The 26235-nt window shown below is 34.8% G+C and overlaps 1 protein-coding gene across 1 annotated transcript in view; it reads right to left on the bottom strand.

Annotated features, from left to right (window-relative positions):
- PCLO (piccolo presynaptic cytomatrix protein) overlaps positions 1–26235 on the bottom strand; it is a 374153-nt gene that overhangs the window by 334248 nt on the left and 13670 nt on the right. The window contains exon 3 of the mRNA XM_043873094.1: positions 14398–15792. Coding sequence (XP_043729029.1) covers positions 14398–15792 — 1395 coding nt within the window. The remainder of the gene's footprint in view (positions 1–14397; positions 15793–26235) is intronic.

Genomic DNA, 26235 nt, shown 5'->3' with positions numbered 1-26235 from the left:
TTTATAAATACATAAATGTGAACTCATTTAAATATCAGGAAAGAAAATACATCTCAGCCACAGTTGACATGAATTAAGCCATTTAGTCATAATTTTCAGTAAGCATTTCTCATGTTAAGATATTCTTGTTGGTAATATACTTATCAGCAATTTTCTAAGGCTTTACAAATATACTCATTTTAAGAAAATTCATGCTATAGCTTCTCCAAATGAAAATATTTTAAAAAATCTTAGATACTTTGCTTCTTTTCATATGTAAAGAATGAATTCATATTAATACACCACAATCACAGGTAATTCTCACTAAATAAGTAAAAAAGTAAAAATAAAAGCACTGTTGACAACAAATAAAAGAACACAGCAATGCATGTGTTTCCTTTTAGTCAGGGTCCATTATTTTTCACCAAGTAATATAAACAACTTGAAATAATCTTTCAAGCTTGCAGTAAAGGCCCACAAATGCTATTTAGCATAAAAACATATTTCATCAAGCAGCTTAACTCTTCTTAGAAGAGAAGTTTCATTTAAAAGGAATCATTTTTATCTTGTCTATTCAGCAAAAAGGATATCTTGATATAACAGTCCTTCTAGATTGGCCAACTGTGGGAACAAAACTATTATTTATTGAGCTTTACCAAGTGCAGCATCATGAACTGTTGCTAGCTTAACAGACATCCACTCTTCTAATCTTCACAACAGCCCCATGAGGTAGTTCCTGTCATCATCATTGCCATTTTAGAGGTGAGGAAACCAAGTCACTAGGAAGTGGCATAAGTGCCATCTTGACAACCTGGCTATGCTGCCTCTCTATGGATCACCAAATTCATTATCTTTTCCATGAAGCTCAGTTTTATTCACTTATCTTCAGCCATAACAGAGGATACACTATCCCTTATGAACTTAATTTGATAATGAGACTTTATATGCAGAAAGTTTTCCAAATATGTGGTATATCTGTCTTCTTCTCACATTTTGAAATGAGGCATAGTGGGAAAACATGAGGTAAGAAAGTCACTAAAAATATTTGCACCCAACCAGATATGAGGTTGACTAGATCTCAGCATTGTGAACCAATATCCAAGTAATGGATATTGTATCAGATAATGCATCTGTAGTAACCATATATATAGGACTAACACATTCATTGTATAAAGATTTAATGAGAGTCTACTATATGCCAGTCACCTGGATTTGCGAGTCTGCTGTATGCCAAAGACCTGGCACTCACAGAACTTGTACTTAGTAAGGCAAAGGGATAATTTTCAAAAAACATAATAAATTAGTAAAAGAACTACTATGTAACAAGGTAGGAAGTGCTATGGACAGAAGAAAGAGTAGGGCAAGGAATTTTTGCATTATGGAGGTAGGAGGCAGGTTACAGTATTAAATAGAGTGGTCTAGGTTAACTTCACTGAGGTACTATTTAAATAAATAATTTTAAGATAGAAATTTCTTATTTTTTCATGCAGAAAAAAGCTCATCTTCTAATACTTCTGTACTTTAAGAATATATGCAAAGATATATATATATATGTATATTGATATGTAAGATTTTTTAAGAGAGCTTTAAAAATACTTGCAGCCAATATAGAACTAAATAACAAAATTTCACACTATTTTTAACTATAATTATGATGCTATTAACACAAAGCATGCCTTTTACTCTGTGTGTCCTTTCCCTAAATTCTGTGTTTCCTTCACTGAACAAACATGTATTGATTACCTACCACCTCCTGGTATTTTGATAGCACTGATGGTGCTCCAGGGGTCACAATCCTGTGGGATGACAGGAACAGACAACTGCAAACTATTTAAGAGGGCTGATTGGAGTATTATAACAGGAAGTAGGAATCAAGAGGAAAGGATATCTGAGATGAATCTCAAAGAACAGATAGGTGAGAAAGATGTGGGAAAGTGGAGAATACTGGGGCAAATGCAAAGGGCATATGCATAGTACTGAGGCACAAAGAGGATTCCAAGTATACACTTTGTTTGTGGCATTTAGTCCTACATGAGAGAAGTCTAAGAGATTCAGCAGAACATGGTAAAAAAGGAAACTGCACAAACATACAGAAAATTGTAGGAGAATGAAATTCAAAAAACTGAGTTTCCCCAAATAAAATATTCAGGGCCTATTGCATTAGCAGAGATGACAAATGAGCTCAAACAAAACTCTCATGGTGAGGCTAAGAAGAAGATAAGAGAACAGTGATCCTTTTAGCAAGTATTAATAAAACTGACAATAGTTGAAAGCTACCATTCTGGGTGAGTGATAGACAAGGAAAAGCTGAAATGACTCTCTGGATTTGTGATGCCTTACAGTCTGACAGGGAATACATGAAGAAGTTCAATTCAGTTAAGTCGCTCAGTCGTGTCCGACTCTTTGTGACCCCATGAGCCCCAGCATGCCAGGCCTCCCTGTCCATCACCAACTCCCAGAGTCCATCCAAAACCATGCCCATTGAGTTGGTGATGCCATCCAACCATCTCATCCACCGTCGTCCCCTTCTCCTCCTGCCCTCAATCTTTCCCAGCATCAGGGTCTTTTCAAATGAGTCAGCTCTTTGCATCAGGTGGCCAAAGTATTGGAGTTTCAGCTTCAACATAAATCCTTCCAATGAACCCCCAGGACTGATCTCCTTTAGGATGGACGGGTTGGATCTCCTTGCAGTCCCAGGGACTCTCTCAAGAGTCTTCTCTAACACCACAGGTCAAAAGCATCAGTTCTTCGGCGCTCAGCTTTCTCTGTAGTCCAACTCTCACATCCATACACGACTACTGGAAAAACAATAGCCTTGACCAGATGGGCCTTTGTTGGCAAAGTAATGTCTCTGGTTTTTAACATGTTGTCTAGGTTGGTCATAACTTTCCTTCCAAGGAGTAAGCGTCTTTTAATTTCATGGGTGCAATCACCATCTGTAGTGATTTTGGAGCCCAGAAAAATAAAGTCAGACACTGTTTCCCCATCTAAGAACACGGTGTAAAAAACAATGACTCCAACATGGGGCATGTTGAATGTGAAGGGAGTGTCACACACCTTGTTGGAAAATTTCCCTAGACAGAGTCATTTATGTCTCTGGAAGCAAAAGAAAGAATTCTAGGAATATGAAAATGAAGGTATTAATTAAACTCTATTTAAAATACTATTTCTTGAGCAATGTGTGTCATTTAGAATACTAGCTCTGCCCAATAAGTAAAAAGACCATGTGGCAATTTTTCTAAATACTTGGTTAAACAAGGTTCTTTATTAAAAAAGGCTTGTCATAGAAGCAATATATGAAATTCATATCTTTAAAAGAGATTAAATATGAAGCATTTGCATATTTTCTGGAGGGATATGTTTTTAGTGTAGCATCTATGGGACTCACATTAAATGCATTTTTGCAAAAGAAAAAAAACTCATCAAAGATAATCCAAACAGGTGTATTACCGGAATGTGTCAGGTGCATCATTTAGTTTACATCTTTACATTACATTACAATGCCTTGGGAACACTGACACTAGGTCATCTAGAACTTCATAAATGAGCGAGGTTTTTAAATAGAGGATAATTCTTTTTATGAAAGTCACAAAGCATTCAATCTTTTGTTTTTAAGGCTCAGCTGACACTTCACCTCTATTTAAGGCTCTAAGTCTATTATTAAGATTTTCATATACTTAGATAATACTTACATAATAATTCTGTATGAATACGAGTTTTTCTTTTTAAAGTGGAGAGTATTTACTTTTCCATTGGTTACTTATGTATTGCAGTATGTCGATAAATTAAGCAAGAATGTAAGAATAAATACATGACATTTAATAGATGCCAGAAGTCCACAGTTTCAAGAAAACTGAGTAAATAGCAAAAGAAATTGACAGACATTCTTGCATACCATTTATTCAATGAAAAGGTATATTGTTTACTGAGTGCTTTAATTAGCTTTGCTTCAGAACTGTGGCTCAGGTAGAGAGGTTCTATTTTTAGCAGATGCAAAATAAAACTGCCTGTGATGGTATTCTGAGCTGGTGAAAGCAGTGACAATTTGTGGTATGTTGAAAAAAAATTATTCTATTTAATAAGTTATGGAATAGTAAGATAAACTGGGTGAAATGCAATAATTTAATTATTGTGACAAGCTTAAATGGTAATCTAAGTAAATACAAATCTAATTTAAATATTTAAAACCAATTAAGATAAACTAATAACCATCTTTCCTGTGATCTTTAATAGCTGTTATAAAACCCTTCTCATGGTCATATTAAAAAAAAAACCTGAAAATGCTTTAAATGAGTATCCCTTCTTTCTGTGGCTTACCAAATTGATAAGTTAAAATGACATATCTTCCAACAGTTGATTGTTCATCTTTTTCTCATGGAATTTTAAAAAATACAAAAGAGAAGCAAAAAGTATTTAAATCTAAGTTTAGGCATTCCACACACAGATATATGAGGTTATTTTTATTCCAATGGTTAATTCTATGTGCAAGGCATATTTTTTATTTCTTCTGATTATATTTCTACCTGACATTATACATTTTCAAACTTGGTAGATGTAATCCACAGTTCTACATGTTAATACACAAATCTTCATGTATGTTATCTCCCAAAATTAAACCCCATAGTATTTTAAGTCCTAATTTCTTCCCAGGGAAATTTCTAATTTTAGATCTAAAATATATACACATGCATATGTATAAAGGCTTCGTTGGTGGCTCAGTGGTAAGGAAATCCACCTGCAATGCAGAAGATGTGGATTTGATCACTGAGGGGTTCAACCCCTGGATCTGGAAGATTCCCTGGAGAAGGAAATGGCAATCCACTTCAACATTCTTGCCTGGAAAATCCCACAACAAAGGAGCCTGGTGGGCTACAGTCTATGGGGTCACAGAAGAGTCAGACATGACTTAGCAACTAAAAACAACATATGTGTATATATATATTAACATTATTATATTAACATTATTAATATTAACATTAAAACAAAAGTTTCAATTATTTGTATGAATACCTATAATTAATTTTTCTCATAGAGTAAGGTGGACCTACAATAAGTTCTATAAAAAGACCAGATAAATTACATTATCAGTAGTACAGACTGTCAGAATTATTTTGAATCTGATTAGGTTGATTTTTATAATTTAATCAAACAGTCATCTCAGTCAGGTCCACAACTCTGTGTAGTAGAAATGCCATTGAATTTATTTTTAAATCATAGTAACACTACTATTAATATGGGGGTTATGTAACCTACATATAATATGGCAAGAAAATGTTAATATAAATTAAATAATGGAGTGTGTATTTTCTTCCAGAGCAATTCTTGTTTGAATATAAAATTGAGTTGTTTGTTTTAGGAAGTTTTCCCATTTCTTTTGTTCACAAAGTTTAAGAAAAGGAAAGAAGTTTTGAAAGGAGATGCAGAAGACAAACAATGAAAAGGGTATTTTTATTTAGTACCACAAGCACTACTATCTGATCCCAACTGTAAGCATAAAACTTCAGTTACCTGAGTCTAATTTGCTTCATTTTTAAAGTATGAGGTTTGAGAAGCAGCTTTTTTTCATGAGAGCTTCATGGAACTAGATCAGAGGCAGGTCCAAGAATAAGACAGGCAGCCAAATGAGCAGCTTCCAGCCCTCAGTTGAGCAGATGAAGCTGGCCTCAACCAGCATACTTCCACTTTTATCTACACTTCCCCTTTTCTTCTACACATGGTCTCTATGTGTGTGTGTGTGTGTTAGTTGCTCAGTCACATTAGACTCTTTGCGACCCCATGGACTGTAGTCTGCCAGGCTTCTCTGTCCATGAATTTCTCCAGGCAAGAATACTGAAGTGGGTTGCCATTTCCTTCTACAGAGGATTTTCCTGACTCATGGATAGAACCCAGGTCTCCTGCATTGCATGGTTTCTACATTTAATGTTATTTGAAGGAGGAGTTCACAATATTTTAAGCTTTAAAACCATTGGTTTATTAATCCCTTTGGGAAAGACAATCCTCAATGGGACTCCCCTACACCTTCATCCATTAAAGGCTTTGCCAACAATACAAGACCCCAGCTGCTCTTCACCTTGGCCATTCTTCAACTTCTGTGTGCAACAGGCAACGTTAGGGATGAGTTAAAAACTCCACAGGACAAAGAGCAAACTGGCCTACTGCTTGTTATAAAAGAGGTGGATTCCACAAGCTCAGTGCTCCTCACCTGTGATTCACACCTGCATGTGTAATGTCAATCTAGGTCCATATCTCATGAGATCCCCCAAGAGAGGGGGACAAGCGGAATTGATGCAAATATGCTGACATTCACGCTGCCTCCTGTGGTATGAGTATTAACGTTCTTTGTCTCCGACCTAGGAGTGTCATGTCTACTACCGGCACCTATGAAACTGTAACAAGTTAATTTATTAGCTTATAAGTAGAATAGTAGTATTTTGTAAGTAGTAAAGTCAAATCCTGGCCAGGACAATGCCATATTACTAGACTCTTGCTGAGGTTTTCATGCATATTTAATATTTTTAAATATTAAAACTATACTAATAAAAATAATAAAGCACTAGTATTCTAACTTAGATATATAACTAACAGTACAAATGAAAGAATCTAGAAAAGCAAACTGTGTCTTAATGGAAATTTATTATGTGAAACATGACACTAAAAACCAGAGTGAAAATGATGAATTGCTGCTTAATAAATAACATGGAGGCAAGTGGCTATACATTTTGAACATACAAAATTAGGCACTTCACCTCATATGGTACCAAAAAAAATGAATTACAGATAAATATGTGATTAGAAGTAAAAAATAAAACTACAGATGTTTAGGAATAAATGTAGAAGGCTATTTTTATAATAAAAATGTGAAAAGGCCTTCTTTAGCAAAATAAGCAATCAAGGGAAAATTAAAAGATTTGATTGCATAAAAGTTTTTTTAAAAAATTTCATGTACAGAAGAAAATTTCATAAAGTTTTTTTGCATAAAAAAACCAAGTGATCAACATGGAAAGTCATTTCAAGATAAGATGACAAAGAATTCAATAATTTAAACTATTTTAAGAAATACATAGACATAGACACATGAAACTATGACCAATGGGTATAAATGGGCAACTTCAAAAAGGAAAAAGACAAGTAGTTGATAAGCTTATGATGTTCACATTTACAATGTTTATTCTCAAAATAGGCATGAAAATTTAACATTACACAACAATACTGCTTAGTTTCTGACTCTTGAAACCAATAATTATAGAACTACTAGTCTATAGTAGTGGAAACTAGAGACAGTGTGGAAACTAGAGACACTAATAGTTTGTTGGCAAGACTATGATTACTACTCTTTTAAACAAGGTAATATGGAAACTCTGTCAAACATCACTTGTCTTAACTTTGCCCACCCGTATCAAGGAATTTATCTAATATATCAAGATATAATGGGAAAATGTATGTGTAGATGTTTTACTGTAGCCTTGTTTGCACATTAATAGAAACTCGAAACATCTTCAATTTCTCAGTTTTCATGAATAGAATGTGCACCAATATTGAGATTCTCCAGAGTTATTTCCCTCATAAATATAATTAGGCAAGTCAATGAGAGATCACTTGAAAGAATGTCAAATGTACAAAATTTTGTGAAAAAGAAACTCAATGAAAATAAGTATAGTAAGAACACATGTTCATTTCAAAATAAATACATTATTTCTGAAAACACAAGCTTATAAAACTTTTTTCAAAGATCTGAAATCTGTCTACATTTCACTGTTTGTATAACCATTATATAAATAAACAAAAAGCAAAAAAAACAAGGCTAAAGAGATACTAAAGCGTTAACATGACGTACAAGGGGAAGAGGAAGCTTTTCATGCTTCTTTAGATACTTTAGTACTCCGTGGATTGTTATAAGGAATAACGCTTTTATAATACAAATTATTGGAATAGAGTTTTAAAAGAGAATGAATGGCCATGAAGAAACGGAAGGAAGGAAAAAACAGAACATTCAAATTCTAACATAATATATTGCTGAGTCTTCTAGAAGCAATTGACCTCAAAATGTATGATTTTTCACCCAAAGCCACAGGAAGAATATAAACAGGCTCAAGAGTTCTGAAAAAAAAAAAAAGAATAGAGGAAATATTTGGAAAAATAGAATAGAGGAAACCAGAAGAGTCAGTAGAAGAGATATCTTGACCTAAAGGTTGGTAGGACCACAGTACACTTATCAATAGTACTGAGATCTCATACTGATGATTAGCAGGACCTAGAACAGAGATCATCAGGCTGGGCTGGGCCAGGCTAGGTATCAGTAGTTTATCTCCTGATGATAAGAGCCCCAAGAACTATTTGCTCAGTAGAGCACAGAAAGAGAACCAGATATGCTGTATAATAGGAGGAAATTAAGCTCTGGAAGAGAAAATAAGCTCTGGAAGCAATAAATATAGTAATAGTGTTTTTCTTGTATAAAAAGAAAAACATATATCCTACACAGAAGTATACTGTAGTGCAGGCATACACAACCACAAAGTGACATGTGAAAAGGCAGCCATAGCAGCAATATTTAAGGATAAGTCTTACACAATAGTAACCAAATTAAAATTATCAGTGAGCTATTTTACAGTTTCCATACTAAAGTTTCAAAATCTAATGTGGTTTTTGCACTTTCAATAATCTTAATTTGACCCATGGTGCTCATTAGCCATGTTGTCCAGTGACTATCCTATCAGGCAATGCATCTTTAGAACAACAGCAGCATGTATGCAAAGTTAATCAAACTAAAAATAGATAAAAGTATGGTGGAGAACCAGTTTAAGATATATATACATGGCAATGGCAATCCACTCCAGGAGTCTTGCCTGGAGAATTCCATGGACAGAGGAGCCTGGAGGGCTTTAGTCCGTGGGGTTGCAAACAATCAGACACGATTAAGTGACTAACACATGCAGATATATATAAAACCCATGCTCCAACAATCCCACTCCTGGGAATGGAACAAAGGAGGCTATACAAAAATGTTGGTAGAAGCAAAGATTAACCACCACCACTATCACCAATGGAACACTTACATTATTTTCATGGAGTAAAGTATCTGCATGCATTGACAGGAATATAATAACGACAGTATTTCTTACAGTTGGAGCAACTATGTTTTCTGTCCTCATGTGTGCTATACATGAAAGCAGGGACATCATTTCATCATTCAGTCATATGCGTCCACCTAAATAAAAGCTGACCAGTTGAAAGGCTTATCCAGAAAGAAAAGGATGATGCTACCCTCTATGCTTCTGAAGCTCTCAATCTGCATATGCTTCTAAATTCAGCCATATAAAACACAACCACCATTATTCTGTGGGCCCCAAATGTTACCTGGTTTGATGCACATTTTAGCAAATTTGTTGATATCAAAGCTTTAGTAATTACCAACTGACACAACACAAGCACAGAAGAAGTGACGTTTGTTATCCAGTTCCCCAGGGACAGAGGAGCCTGGCAGGCTACAGTCCATGAGGTCGTAAGAGTCGGACATGACTTAGCAACTAAACCACCACCATCTCCCTCCCCAGGTTACTTAAACATGGTCTAGGGGATCAAGCATTTGTTCAGCCTCTGAATGATACCTCTGTGGCTTGGTAACTACCTCTCTGATCTGCATTCTCCTGATCTCCAAAGCAGCTCTAAAATCTACTCCACAGGGCTGTTGTAAAAAAATGCCTGATACAATGTGTTTCACATTTTGTTGTTGTTTAGTCACTAAGTCATATCTGGCTCTTTGTGATCCATGGACTATAGCCCGCCAGGCTCCTCTGTCCATGGGAATACTAGAGTGGGTTGCCATTTCCTTCTCCAGGGGCTCTTCCCAACCAAGGGATCGAACCTGCATCTCCTGCATTGGCAGGAGGATTCTTTACCACTGTGCCACCTGGGAAGGGCGTCACATAGACTTAGTCAAATACCAGTTTACTTTTTCCTACAATGTCTGCACAATGTTATGCCTGAATTGTAATTAGAACCATCTATATACATTTAATATCTAAATAAAAGTTCTGGTAATCCAAGAAATACAAATCAAAGGAATCATATGATAGCACTTTTAAACTTCCAAATTAACCAATTTTATTATAAATGATAGTATTCAAATTTGGAGAGGCTGCATTAAGAAAGGCATCACAGATGCTAGTGGTAATGTCAACTGCTATCATATCTCCAAAAAAAAAAATTGATAACTTCAGGGTTCTTATTCTTTGATTTAGTAACCTTAGTACCACTTAAGCTTTCTCTGAGAAACAGGTAAAAATGCAAATATTTATACCCCAAAAGATTCATTTTATTTATAGTAAAAAATGAAATAACCTAAGTCCTTAATACCAGGAGAATGTGTATGAAAAAAAACAACAACAAATAACCATAGAATTGGATAATATGTAACCATTTATGTAATATTTAAGAAGTGTTTAATCACATTAAAAATGGACTATCTTAATATCAGGATATAGAACTATCACATAGAGCATAATGCTAAATACTTAAAAATGCATAGATAAAAAGACTAACGAAGAATCTACTTTTATGTTTCAATTTCTTTAAACAAAATACCTCTATTTTAAACCCATTTTTGGATTTTTCTTCAACTGAATATCACTTAATAAAAAGGTAATATCAAATTCCTTCTAAAGATTATTAAGTAAAAATTTTATTTCTACAAACTTATCAGTTCTCTCATGTTAGTCAAAAAGTACAACAGATGTCCCTCTTTTCTTGGGATGCCAGAAATTTTTACACAGAATGTGTATTTATCTCTGTCGTGGAATTCTTTAAAAACTGATTATTGGTAGAATTATTTTCCCCTTATTGAGTTCTGATCATTCTTTTAGTTTTTAATTGTTCATATGTGTATGTGTGTATATATCTATTTTAGTAATAGATATTATTATAAAATCATAATATTTTAGTAATAGATAGATTTTTTTAAACTTTAAGCAATGGTCTTTAAAGTTAAACCAAGATATTACCTGTTTACTAAACTAAGAGCTGAAGCAAACCCCCACCAGACCTTCTGAGAGAGAAGGGTCCAAGAGAGGGTCTGAGAGAGAATGCAGAAGTCACCTTGGCTACAGAGCAAAGATCTGAAGAGAACTCAGTTACACTACTGGATCTTAATCGGCTCAAAAGGCCCATTTGTTGCCTGGTAACAAATATATGCTGGCTATTTCAAATCATTCAAGCCGTGCATAACTCTTACTAAGGAAGCAGAAATATGACTCTAGGACTTCTTGAAGCATGTGGAAACAAATTTAAGCTGTATTTTCATAGTAAGAATTTCCTTTCCAAAAGAGCAATACAAACAATAAAATAGCCAGTATGAGTAACTTTGACTTCTTTCTGCACTTAAATTGAGCCGGAATAATTAAAATTCACTAGGTAAATTTATTGCCAATTTACGCTGTTTTTCTCAACATGCTTCCACATTCTATAGGACTAGCTCTTTCAGAAAGCCTTGCTGCCTCATAAAACTCCTTCAAAGACAAAATATTTCCTGATCTGGCAGAAATTAAAGCCTAAAAAACCATTCCTTACTATCAGAGGTTAATGGATGATAGTACTATGTGTACATACTGGGCACAAAGCAGTTAAACCATAAGGCTTAGGCTGAAGCCTGGCAACAGCCCAGGGCCCTGCAGGCAGCCTGGCGCTCTTCGGGTGCTGTGGGAGATGCCGAGTAGGACATACAGGAAACAGCCTTAGAGACAGGTGTGTTTGATGAATGGATGGGGAAGGCAGAGATAGTGTTCATAGTTCCCAACCCACGAAAAACTAGGACCAGCTCTTCTCACCACTAGAACAGAACACAAAAAGAGGAGGGCAGAGAGGCATCAGGGGGACAAGACATCCTGTCTCATAGAGAAGAGAGGAGGAGAAGCAGAGGCTTCATACAGTGTTACATGTGCTTTATTAGAAAAATAAATGGAAATATGTAGTTGAATTCTTTCTTGAGGAGTACCATTTCTCTGCATTGTAGGCTTAAAGTCTGAGTATTTTCAGTATGTGCTCTCTCAAAGTAGAATCAAAGTACAGTGCCAGCCCAGCAGAAAATATTGGATCACGAGAAAATTATCACAAGCAGAACAAAGAAATCCTAGAAACAAAGCAAGTAAACACGGATTAAGGATGAGATATTTCTAACTACTCACAATGAGGAGAGATTAGTTAATAATAGAAACACTGGGACAGCACAACAAATAAAGTGTATACATTGAATTTACAATTTCCTGAATATACAAGTACATGTACACATACACACACACACATGCAAACACAGGGTGTCTTTTTCAACCAGCTTCTTCTGCCAGTGCTCTGAAGTCTTCTAGGTAAAAGAGCAGGAGCTACAACAACACGGATTAACTCCAGTAACCCTCATTCACTCCCTTGATGTCAGGGTAGCTAATGGAGTTTACCTAAAGATCAGACAGCATTAAGGTCTCAGACCAGCTAAAAACTTCCCTCAGATTAACACGGTCAAGTGGAGCCAAGAACATGAGTCAAAACTGCTTTTGTTACATCATATGTTTCTCTCCTCTGAAATATGATCTTCCACATTCAAAGAAATGGCCAAAGAAAAAAACAATCTGAACAAGGACAGATTAAATTCCACTGATGTATTTAAAATAGGAGTTCTCATGCACCATTTGAAAACTTAAAACCACTTATATTTTCTAACTATTGAAATTCCACACACATCCTAGATAATAATTCTCCGCTTGATTCAAGAAATCTCCTTTCAAAATTACCACTTCTGAAATACAATTTGCCAACACAGAAAATCAAAGATTTTCCTGAGAGATTTATTGTCCCTCTTCTCAAGAACTCTCACTTCACACCTCCAAACACTGAACAGAATTCTAATAATCACTATGACCCAAATGCATACATACATATAGGTGTTTACACACACACACATGTTATAGCCCTTTCTTCAGTGTCTACAAAATACACTTTCTCCGGGTATTTTAGTTTTTAGTGTTGCAGTTTGTTTTATAACTATTTAAATACTGATATCATAAAACTCTTCATTAAAAGGTATAATTTCTCAAATGTATGAAATTAATACAATTGTCCTGGAAAAACTGAAATTCCCCTCTTCATAAATACACAATGAAAAACAATTCTTCTAAAAATATGGAAGAAATTTAAAGTTGTTTTGCTCTTGCACCGAATTCCAAATACTGTAAGTAATAATTACACTTGTGACCACTCAAGAAGTGCTGAGAGAAACCATATTTTTTTTTTTAACCTTTAAAACAGATCCTGGTTAACATTATTCATCACAGTTAAAGAGGATAAAAATCAGCTTAAGTGTATAGGGACAATCCTTTCATATGGTGTTAAACATGTCAAAGCAACCAAATACTTTCAAAAGTAAAAAAAAAAAGTTTTATAACTTATTCTTTTAAAAAATTTAACTCAAAAACAATCTCTAAAATCTCTTTTGTACAGTTGTTAAATCCAACTAAAACAATTTTTTTTTTTTTTGCGTGTCAATGAATTACAAAATCAAGGAGGGGAAATAAAATAATCCTTAAGTATTACTGATTTGCATAAAAATAATGAACAATGATTTAAGTTTAATCCCAAAATGTTTACTAAAATATCACTGTTACTTAGCTAGGCAGCAATCATTCAACCCCTCAGTCTCCTAAAATCCAAATACTCTAACAGCCTTAACACAGTCTTAATGCTTATTGATTTTTCTGTAACTATATTAGGTAGAAAATTGTTATCTGCTTTTTACACTGTGGAAGAAGTGTTTTGGTCTACCCATTTAAAAAAAAAATCTTGACATTAGTCACTGAAATCCATATAACTCCTTTTTCTTTCCACAGTTCCTAATAAAGTGCTCTATTATATTTATGCCAGATAACAGCTTAAACAGGATTATAAAAAGTCTTATTATATATTTGAACCAATATTTTCTAGCAGACAATATTATTAACTTACATTAAGCTCTTAACTTTTGTAAAATAACAGATTTCACGTAGCTTATGGATTTGCAATCAATCAAGCTTCTCTTTTTAATGTATGAAAGAGACTGGAAGGATGAGAGACAGTGGGAACAGTAAATTACAATTCTTATTCTGTGTTTTCAGGTGAAAACCATAGGATGTTAATTCATAAAAGAATGGGATAATCATTATTTTAAGTTATCAGCTCATTTCATCTTCTTACTTTTTGGTACATTAAGCCAGAAAAGTATAAATTACATGAATGTTTAATAAGGAAGCACAAGCCTAATAAGAAATTAAAGCTCTTTCAAAGATAACAACATCAGTTTTTATTTACTCAGAAATGTATTTTTTGCTAGGAAAACTGACTACCAAAACACTTCTGAATTAACACCATATACTCACATTCACATGTGACACCACTATTGCTTACCTCAGTCAAGTGTGGCGTAGGATTAAATCCACAGAGATTACACACTTGTTTCTTGCATGCAGTGCAAGTGTTGAAGTTAGCAGGATCCTTAGAACTTATGTTGAGTTCAGTTTTGCAGAGAGGACAGGCTGAGTCTGGTTTGGGGGTTTCTTCCAGTTTGGGGGGAAGAACAACCTTTTGAGGTTCAGCCGTGGAAGGTTTGCTGTCCTTAGTAGGCAGGGGCTTCTTTTCTGTTTCTGTTCTTTTTACTGTTGAAACTTGTTCAGCTTTGGGCTCTAGTTTTTCAACGACTGGAGCTTTGGTTTCCTTTTTCACAGGTAGAACCTTTGCAGGTGCTGGCGGTGCCGTGGATTTGGGTGGCCCTTGAGAAGCAGGTGGTTGTGAAGGAGGAGGAACTTGTTTTGCTGGGGCCGCTGGCCCACCCTGTGAATGAGACCCAGGCTGGCCTGCTGTGGAGATCAGATTTGATGCCTGGCTAAAGATGGATGCTCCAAACCCAAAGAGTTTCCCAGTCACTGTTTCTTGAGGAGTTGTGGGCTGTGATTTAGGGGCATCAGTAATACTTCCCAGATTTAAGCTAAAACGTCTCGACTGCTCCTGAGGCTTTGGGGGCTGTGGAGATAGAGGGGCAGTTTGTCCAGTGGGGGGTCGTGGACCCTGGGGTGTCGGTGACCCTTTTGGCATCGGCTTGGTGTCTGGCTTAGGACTCATTTTGGTTTGTGCTTTCTTGGGTTCGTCCTTCTTCTGAATTGGATCAACTTGTTTTTGATCTTTGCCCTCTGGGGTAGGTCCGGGATGTGAAATAATTTTTGTATCTGATGCAGGTCGAGGTATGACTTTAGAATCTACTGGGGTAACTTTTTCTCCTGTTGGTGGAAAACTTTGAGAAGGTTTGGCAGAGTCTGGTTTTAGAGGAGGAGTTGTTTTCTCTTGATCCTGTGATGGTATTTTGGAGCCTGGAATATCCGGTCTTGTAGCTGTTGATGAAGACACAATGTCTGTGGCGGGCTTTCCTGTCTGGGGCTGCTCTGGTTTATCATCAGCCATGGAGACTTTGGCCGGTTCAGACGGGACAGAAGGCTCTTTGGGAGGGGCTGGCTTGGGTGAGGACTCTGCCTCAGGAGGCTGCTGGGATGTGACTGGGTGGGGACTGTGAAGGGTTGGTTGTTTCACTAGTGGTGGGGGCTTTTTAGACTCAGCTACCTTCGAGACATCCTGTTTGGGTGTAGTATCTTTCTTTGGAGAAACCTGCTGTGATGGCGTGTGTGGCTTGCTCACTGCTGATGCAGGAACAGGGGCAGTCTTCGGTTTGGGCTGGGGTGATGATGGAATTGGAGCCAGGTTACCTCCTAGAGCTCTCTGCATCTGACAGTTTAAACAGAGCCACTCTTTCATCTAGAAGTAACATAAAATAACAGTCAGCAAGGCAATAACAAGGTAGAAACAAAAGCATTTTTAAAACTGCATTGGTAGCTTTTGTAATTATGTCTCTTATCATGTAAAACATAAAATCTAGATCAAATAATTTTAATTCATATATTTATATATTATTTATATATTTATACATAATTAAATATACTAAAATATAACTAATGAACCTCAGAGATGTAAGCACTATATTTTAAGCAATATAAAATTATAAATCAACACAGAAAATTTTCTTCTAACATTAGCTTTATTCTTCACCTTTGATTTACTCAAAGTTTGATTACTCCTAGAAATAGAAAACCATGTATGATAAAAGGAAATGATTATTAATACAACATATTAGATTTCAAAATCAGTTATGTTGGATATTTTCTCTGTTGATGGCTCAAAAACAGGTTTCAGTTATATAACCCAGAGTATGCTTGTCAAAATTATTAACACATTGCTAATTTCTTAACTTAGCAAGAGAATCACTTCTCCCCTCCAAGGCAACACAATCAAATGTGAGAAAATCATAACTATTAACCACTGTGGGCTAGAAAGAAAACATTCTCTCTTAAGAAAGTAAAGAAAAAATAATGGCACCCCCTGAAATTATTATAGATATAGCATGATCAAAAAGAGAAAAGTTACTTCCTTATAATTTTTATAAATGGAAAGAGCAATATATGTATACAATATACTTATCTGACTGGTGAGATATGTATATATGTGAGACATACATTGTGTGTGTATATATATATATATGTATATATTTATGTGTGTGTGTGTATATATATATATATCACGTATAGGTATAAATGCATTTCTTCTTTTCCATCACATTTATTGTTAAAAGGAGAAGGTGAAATTAGTACTAATATATTTTAGAAGATAATTTTTAAAAATGTATATTCAACATTTACCTATTTTATTCTAAAATAATATATGCTCATTATACAAAATTTTAAATATTACCAAAGTAATTTAGAAGGGTAAATTCTACACGACCTAATCTTTAACTCCCAAAGTAATCAATGTTACCAGTTTAGCACTGAAGTTCTTTGTTCAAAATTCTACACAATGGAAAACTAAATATATGGTGCCTAAGTACCAAAAAAGTTCTCTAGAATACAAAATTGTAAAGTATTAGTTGGGCAAACAACATACTCTTACTTGAAACAATTGCCTTTTGTAAAAAAACTGAACTAAGCACTCCTAACTTTTAAAAACTATTTTTTCCACTTGACAGTTTACACTGTTAATATTTAATTAAAAATAAAAAAAAACTCCTGTGTCTTTTTCTTAATCATTAAAATGATTTAAAATTTAAAGAAAGGATATTGAAATTATTTAAACTCAGGTACCAGTATGTATGTCTGCTAAGTTGCTTCAGTCTTGTCTGACTCTTTGTGACCCTATGGACCATAGCCTGCCAGGCTCCTGTGTCCATGGGATTCTCCAGGCAAGAATACTGTAGTGGGTTGCCGTGTCCTCCTCTAGGGGATCTTCCTGACCCAGGGGTTGAACCTGCATCTCTTATGTCTCCTGCATTTGCAGGTGAGTTCTTTACCACTAGCACCACGTGGGAAGCCCAAAGCACCAGCATAACAAGGCTCATTTTACAATCTCATGGAAAGCAAACTTTTGTTTGGAGAAGGTAGAAGGAGATTTTCAACTCTGACAAGTTATATTTGTTTAAAAATCTGAATCAAAAAGCAAAATTAAAACATTTATTACCTACAGGTAAGAGGCACTTGGGTTTTTATTACATTCATTTTCAATATGAGTATTAAGTACTTATGTTTACCTTTTTCTATGTTTGAGGCATTTCACAAGATAAATAATTTTTTAAACATACAGATATTTGAATCCCAAAACATAATCAACCCACTGTTACTAATGTAAGTTGTGTGACTAAAGGGTTAGCTTGAATGTAAGGAAATCCACTCCATTATGTCCCCTTCTTGATGGAAGGAAATTTCTCCATAAACATGCATCTATCCACTCAACCATCTCTCCTAATGCCAATGTCAATTCTGCTGTTCTACTATTTACTTTTTCTCATTTGTTTTCAAGCTTAAATGATACCATGTCACCTTATAATCATGCAGTCAGACAAGATGAAAGAAGAAAATACAATTAAAATGATAATTCTTTACTTATGAAATAAGTATCTGATGATGGTACTGTCATAAGTCCTCTTTTCCTTTCCTCTGCAAGTTCTCTCTCAACCCTCATCCTTCCAATTTCTTTGGATGCATTTGGTTTTATCAGTAAAATTTTGAGTCTGTTTGCCATGTGAACATTGGAGCTTTATGCATAGCTGGCCGGTAGGCTTTCACTCCGTCTCTGAACCACTGCGAAATTAGAACCCTAACATGGCATATCTAATGTATGATTTATATCAACACTGGGACACACGTTCTGTACTGTCCTCATTCCAAAAGCAAATGTTTCCTTGTAGTTTATAAACATATGTGACCGTCTCTAAATATGTAGACAAGGAGGGGCTTAGGTAAAGAGGGGTGGAAAACTCAGGTCATTGCTTTATCATAGGGACATAATTCTGCTTTTCTCTTGACACACTGTGTTTTTGAACAGACTGCACTGGCCCAACTTTTGTCCTTTTCATGACCTCATTTTCTTTACTTTGATAAACAACACATAAAAGACATCTGATCCCTCAATGTTCCTCCTCACTGTGAAAATACAGGCTAAAATCATTGTCTATAGCTTTCACAATGTGAAAAGCTTTTTATCCTCTTAGGGTTTTTCAGAAAGAGCCTCTTTTTAATTCTACTGGCCAAATCTGTTGAAAATAGAAATGGGCTTTATCTCCGAGCCTAATCTACTACTGAACACAGCAGTGTTTCCAATTGCCCGATTCAGTTGAAAACAACAACAACAAAAATCTTTCTTATTACACTGAGAAAATGACAAAGTCCACAACCCACCCCACATTAACATCACGAATCACCATCTAATATTCCACAATGCTCCGAGAGAGAGTTACAAGTAGTAATAGCACCTTTGCCCTCTCAGTCATCTGAGTTAAAAATCCTGTAATATCTTTACTGCATACTCAGTTACTCTTCAAGAAGGTCTGGGTTGCTTGTGAAGTTAATTTCCCACTTGTTCATGTTTCCAAAGCCACTGTCCCTCATTTGGCCCTTGTCATTTCCAAAATATTTTGTACCTCCACAAATTTAACCTGTTTAAAACAAACCACCACAGAAGAGGTTGACTCTATCTCCCATCAAAACTCAATACTCTCCAATAGCTGTGACTAGTTAATTTTTTAATTAAAATCTATAGTTTTGTTACTGTCCTTACATTAGCTAATTACCTAATTCTGATACCTCCAGCTCTGTATCTCCCCAAAGACTGTCAGCAACAATTATAAACACTACGTGTATGGTCTAACCTTTTAATCATCATAGATGCTCACAAATAGTTTTTGAGGTTGTCAGAATTAAATAAATAAAGATGCCCACGCTCTTCAAGATATAGTATTTCTGTGTTTACTCCGTTAATACCCACTGTCAATCTAGCCTGAATGACAAGCTTCTGCCTTCATTTTCTGGTGGCATGCCATTCTCCCTATGCTATACCTTTGCCATGGACCATATATTCCCATTTTGATTCAAACTAAAGGAATCTCCCATAACTAACTTACCTGCTAACCATACATATTTTCAGGGCTTGGAGATAATTACTGTTTTGTTTAACTTCTAAAATTATATTTTTATCTGTAACTATGAGCAGAGACAAACCGGAATTTACTACCATTGTTGCCTCAAACCTCTGATGCCCATTCCACTTGGTACCCATATCTAAAATACAGCTAGTTCCCCGAGTTCTGCATCATTGGGCCTTCATTCCACTGCAACCATGAATGTGGATCTTATAAGACTTTAATCTTTATCCCTCTTCCCTATGCTAAAGAAGTCAGACAATATCCAAGGACAAGCATAACTGAGAAGAAGCCTTTCACCAACATTTCATAAATGACTTCCCAGTTCCCTGACATGCATAGTACCTACTCTCTCTAATCACCCACATCCATTCAACAAATGGGAGAAAGTCAATAAATAATATCAGGGGAACCTTCTACTGTATCAGTATTTCCAAAGCCACTGTCTCTGATCTGGCCTTTCATGAATCCTTTTTTTCCTTTTCTTTCTTCAAGTTTCCCCTCAACCTGCCCTCAACCAATTTCTTTGGATGCACTGGTTTTATCAGTAAATTTTTAAGTCTCTTTGCAATGTGAACATTTGAGCTTACCTTCAATATACAGGCACCAAAATGAAAGTATTTGTGTTAGATAAGTATGCCATGCTTTAACTATTCTTAAATTCTAGATTTTATATGACAAATGATAACAAAAATAGTCATTTCTTCCTTTCCCCACATTGCTTACAGCAAGTGAATAAATGGAATTCAAGAACTGGAGACACAACTGTTTAATGAACTACTCTAATTCAATTAGCTCTATGGAAAGGAACAAAAAAGGCATAAAATTGTTCATTCAGTCTTCTGACTTAATATGCTACATAAATAGGGGTAAGAAAGGACTCAACCAGGACTTCTGCTGAGGTCACTGTGTATTCTAATGTGAATGCTGATAATTATTAACATACCTCCCTGTTAAATCCAATCTCCCAGGGTTCCCTTTTTCTGAGCCTTTTGGTGAGTTATGTATCAGAGCTGAGTCATGTGAAATATAGTAATACAACTTCACTGACTAAGGCTTTTGCTGGATAATCATAAAAATATTATTAAATGTTTCAAGAGGTACCACTTGAAAGTTTAATTGTGAATTTCACATAAATCTTCAGTTATTGGTGCCACTATCAAAAAAGTACTGAAAAATAGATTTTGATTTTTAAGGGTATGTCTTTAATAATAATTCAAGATAGTTAACACAAGACATCTAACAAATAAGGTAAGTTGGCAAATGTTGGGGTTCCAGAATTAAAGCATATTCCTACTTGGAACAATTATTAATCTATTTAGCTTCAAAAGAGAATGAAAGTTTCTCAAAAGAGAAAAAAAAAAGTTTCCAGAAGTCATAGTGACTAACATCCACCTTTCAATGTGCCCCGAACTGGAAATTTTAAAAACAAAATCTATTTTCTTCACTCATTCATTCATCCTGCCCTTCTACTAAAATCTGTTAGGTCCTTACTTCTTGATGCATCACAACTAAACTTTTCTGCAAACCGTTAAGATCTAAATGTACCATTTACTCCATCAAGGCAGTGTTCTCATTCTCTCTTACCTGAGTTATGATTCAAAATTTGTACTCCTCCTCCTCCTCTTACCTAAATGCTTCCTAACCTTTATGGTCCACGATGACTTCTCTGCCTCATAACTTAGTATTCCATTCTCCATTATAAGGTCTGCCCCTTCTCAACTATCCCAACTATAGTTTGAACCACAGCATTGAGACTCACATATTGCTTTTCTTTTCCAATTAATTCCTCTTTTCTCCTATCCTCACGCACTCTTAAAAAAAGTAACCACTTCTTATGATGACTTTTACCTCTGTATTAGATAGCAAGTAAAGTTTAGATATTATTTAATAATGAATTATTATAAATGCTTCCTACCTCTCAAATTCTTTAAAATATCTGTTATTCATATGACTTTGAATGCCATAGAATAATTAAATAATATAATTATTAGATAATAATGTGTAATATTATAAAGAGCAACCCAAGCTGAAGTTGGATAACAGATGATGTTTCTGCTATTCAAGCAATGCCCAACCCACATGATCCCCTCAATGGAGGCAGCTACCTCCTGACAGCAGTTTGACTATAGATGGCTCACTGCAGTTGACTTCTTTAGCTGTGCATATTCATGAACAATATACTTTGATTAAAAACTAGATACTAGCATTCCTTGATAACATGCTCAGCAACTTGGAGAAACAGTTTTATTTAAGACAATCCATCCAGAACTTGAATGGATACCTTCTAAAACTGTGTAGATAACAATTTCTGCAGCATTTCTGTTCTTCACAAAACAGGATAAAATGATAAAAGTATATTTGAATATATATGTCACTGCACTCCAAAACAAAAATAATTGTCACTTTAACCAAAGTACAATTTACAAAATAATTACAGAGCACAGACTTGAAAATACATTTGTACTATACTCAGTGACACAAAGAGGATCCTGAATCAGTAAACTGAACTACATATATTATATATTAACACTTCTGACTGCCACTCACATGGTGAACTCAAACTTTTATATCTCAAATGATTAACATAACTTGAGCTATCACACTGTTTTGCAGCCTGTGATCCAAGAATTCCAAGTAGGCAAAATTTGTGCAATTATTTAAATAGCTTACTGATTACCCCATTATTTCACTTAAAAATGAAAAAAAGTTACGTTAGTGAAAAAAATCAAAGGTCTTGTAAACTTTGTGAACTCATATGTATGCTGAAAGTTACATATCTTTAATTCACACAGATGGTAACTGGAATTAAGAAAATCACTCATATGTTAACTTGGAAAGGAAAGAAGTACTTTTAAAAATACATATATGAAATATAAAAATATATTAAAATGTGTAAAAATACAAAGTTTCATAAGGGATTTTAGCCTCTTTCAGCTTTCTGTGAATGGAAGTCCCTTTTAATTTATTTAAATTTTATATAATTGTATGTATATGTGCATTTTCAAGAATGTATTTAAGGAGAACATGACTATAAAATTACACTTCATCAGCTTTACCTTCATCTTTTTTTCATAGAGCCTTTACACATTTCTCATTACATTTATTTCTTCCTGACCATTTCAATCCTTCCTCTTTCAAGTTAAAAAACACATAAATCTATGTATTAAAATTTTTCCCAACAAACACAACTATAGAATTTCTAGCTATATGTTCACATGATGAAGCCTGTCACTGACTTCTTCAAATTGTTTTATGTAAGTAGAAATCTAATCCTAGCGTTTATTTTATGAATTCAACTGAAGTCTTACTTCTCTGAACAAATGACAGAAATGTCATATTTGTTTTGCAAATGATTTAAAAATCTTTGATTAGAGAGGAAGAATGAAAAGGTGGTGTTATTGTTCTATATTCAAGTGAAAACAGACCTCATCTATATGCTCTTTATCATATTCTATTTTACAAACAAGATTTAATCTGAATTTTCTAAATTACTGACTCTCCTTATAAACTGATTTCTATTCTAACAGTGAGCAAAGTTATCAACTTTATCTCTATTTTCAAAACCAAACAGAGTGGCTGGCTCAGAAGAACAAAAACTCAGCAATATAAAGCTCTGGTTTGAATGAAGCTGAGCAAAAAGGGATAAAATAAGGACCTCAATTTTTTTACACTAAATTTCAAAAATAACTGCTGCCAAAAAGATTAATGTCTTTTACTTACTGAAGTATAGTTGATTTACCATGTTGTGTTAGTTTCAGATGTACAGCAAAGTGATTCATATATATAGATATACACACATATATATTCTTTTCACAGATTCTTTCATTATAGATTATTATAGATATTGAATATAGTTCCCTGTATACAGTGCTATACAGTAGGTCCTTGTTGTTTTTCTATTTTATATATATCTGTTAATCTCAAATCCTCAATTTATACCTCTACCCCACTTTCCCTTCTGGTAACCGTAAGTTTCTTCTCTGTGTCTGTCAGTCTCAACAAGATTGATTTTTTCTTACTTTAAGAATATGTAAAATTCCCCCTCTCTCTCTCTCTTTCACTCCCCCACTCCATTCATGTGTGTGTGTACACACACACACACACACACACACACACACACTCCTTCTGTAACCTAGAAATCTATTTTAAAAGAATGTGCTCTCCTATTTAAAAAAGACACTAAATTCAGATCTAGCTTCTTGTATGAGATCATTGCCAAGTAACTCTGTGACCTTGCAAGTCACTTAAATTCTTAACCTCAGTTTCTCAGTGAGAAGCAAAGTTAACAATGATGGGACTATCCATACTTATTAGAATTTTTATAAACAATAATAGCAATAGTAATAATAATAAATCCAAATAATTTATTCATTTCAATTTCAAAGCACTTCCACTTATATGGCCAAATGTGATATTTAGTATATGACAAGCCCTATAAATAAGGAAACCAAACACTCAGAAAAATTACAATGACCTGACTGAATATCAGTAACAATAAAGTAAGAAAAAGGCTTCTTTACCATAGGTAACTAGGACTACTATTAACTCAACTCATAATATCAGCAAGAGTACAGATGTGTAAAGGGCAGAGCTAGGACTACAACCCAGATCTATTGATGCTTTACTGATATTTTTGATATTGGCATTACTTCAAGGAAGAACATTATAAACCTCTAATAGATTATTTACATCTTTGCCTTCAATACAGTCCTTTTGAAATGTGTGTAAGGGTCCGTTTTTATCTAAGTTAATTAAGATACGGTAATAGGGGAGACAGAGTGTTAGGTATGTGTGATTTCTCAAGGGATCTGAACAATGAACAAGTTAACCCATCACTGTATTAAGTTTACTGAGCCAATAAACGATTCTGTTAGTTGTGGGTATCCGCTTTCATGGCAGAACATCTGTTTTTACTAAGCTATACAGATCATCATACTAGTTGTGATATGTAGCAATTGACTTAGTGGATATAAAAGCTGGACATGCAGAAAGACACTGAAACATCTCCCAATTTAAAAGCTCCAAGTGAAAAAAAGGCTTTGGTGCTAAAGATTAAACTTACAGGTAGAGCGCGAGGAATACATATTTATTTTACATGAGGAACACCCAAGTCATGAGGAAAACGCTGTACACTGGACCTCACGGAAAATGAGAGCTAAACAAACATGGCATTTGTGAACACATTTAAGTAATATAGATTTTTAAATTATTATTTCTATTCCTCTAAATTCATGAGAAAATTAGTTTAGATAGAGAAATTAAGTTTGTTATAGTCAGGGTATTTTTGTATTAAATGTATGAAATATATGTATGAAATGTATGAAATAAATGTATGAAAGATAACCATAAGCATTATTAGAGAGTAGCAAAAAAAACAAAATGTTCTTTATCTTCTATTAAATAAAAATTTTATGCTTAGAATCAAGGGACTTGTATTTATCTTTATTGGGTTCAAATAAAAATGGTGCCCATTTTTGCTTGTCATGGCTGTGACAAGCAAAGAACAAATGAAAAAAATGGACCAAATTTGGCATGACAGGCATAAGGCATTTCAAATCATCACTGTTATTTAGAACTAAAAATTCTTGTCAGTTCACCAAGTAGATGCCAAGGCTAAAGATGTGAAAATTGAGAATCTAATTTACCCTTTCCTTCACCTCATATAAACTGTTTAACCAATTATGTGATAAATGAGAAAATTTTAAGTTACTGAAGTGTTAATTATAAGATGGATTTATAAGGCTAAAAAATAGCACAAAAAGATATGACATTAAAAGTAAAAGCCTGTCTCTCGGCCACCAAGTCTTACTCTTCAGAATTAATCAGTGTCAACTTTTGCTTTGATGTTTTCTTGTGGCTGCCATTATAATATCAAATAATAAGTTGTGGTTTACAAATTTAAGGTGTATATTTTCTCCTTTAAAAGCTACATTTTTTCAAAAAACAACCTTATTTATATTACCACCTATTTTAGGACTGTCTTTAGCAATGACAGAGCTTCCCTGATAGCTCAGTTGGTAAAGAATTTGCCTGCAAAGCAGGAGACACAGGTTTGATTCCTGGGTCAGGAAGATCCACTGGAGAAGGGATAGGTTACCCACTCCAGTATTCTCGGGCTTCCCTGTTGGCTCAGCTGGTAAAGAATCTGCCTGCAATGTGGGAGACCTGAGTTCAATCCCTGGGTTGGGAAGATCCCCTGGAGAAGGGAAAGGCTACCCACTCCAGTATTCTGGCCTGGAGAATTCCATGGACTGTATAATCCTTGGGGTCGCAAAGAGTCAGACACAGCTAAGCGACTTTCACTTCACTAAGTAACGTCCAAAGAAATATAATTGATATATTAATTAAATATTTTAACACACAGTTAAATAATGCATAACTTTTTACTTTGATTTGAATACCATCTAATATCATCTCACATTCCACTACTATTACACAATTACATTTTGGAAAAAATGATAATGTCTTTCTAGTTTTCTTCATTTCTGGGGTCAACTACTCCATCCCACTCTCCATTTTCCATTTTAATAGAAGAACTCCAGTGATTGTGATATATACATATGTGCACCTGTGTACACATGTATGGTGGTTTAGTCGTTAAGTTGTGTCTGACTCTTTCGATTCCATGGACTGTAGCCCGCCAGACTCCTCTGTCTATGGGATTCTCCTGGCAAGAACACTGGAGTGAGTTGCCATTTCCTTCTCCAGGGGATCTTCCCAACCCAGGGTTC

The sequence above is a fragment of the Cervus elaphus genome, chromosome 18 (assembly GCF_910594005.1).
Source record: "Cervus elaphus chromosome 18, mCerEla1.1, whole genome shotgun sequence".
In the NCBI taxonomy this organism is placed as follows: Eukaryota; Metazoa; Chordata; class Mammalia; order Artiodactyla; family Cervidae; genus Cervus; species Cervus elaphus.
This window is presented reverse-complemented; position numbering and strand designations above follow the sequence as displayed.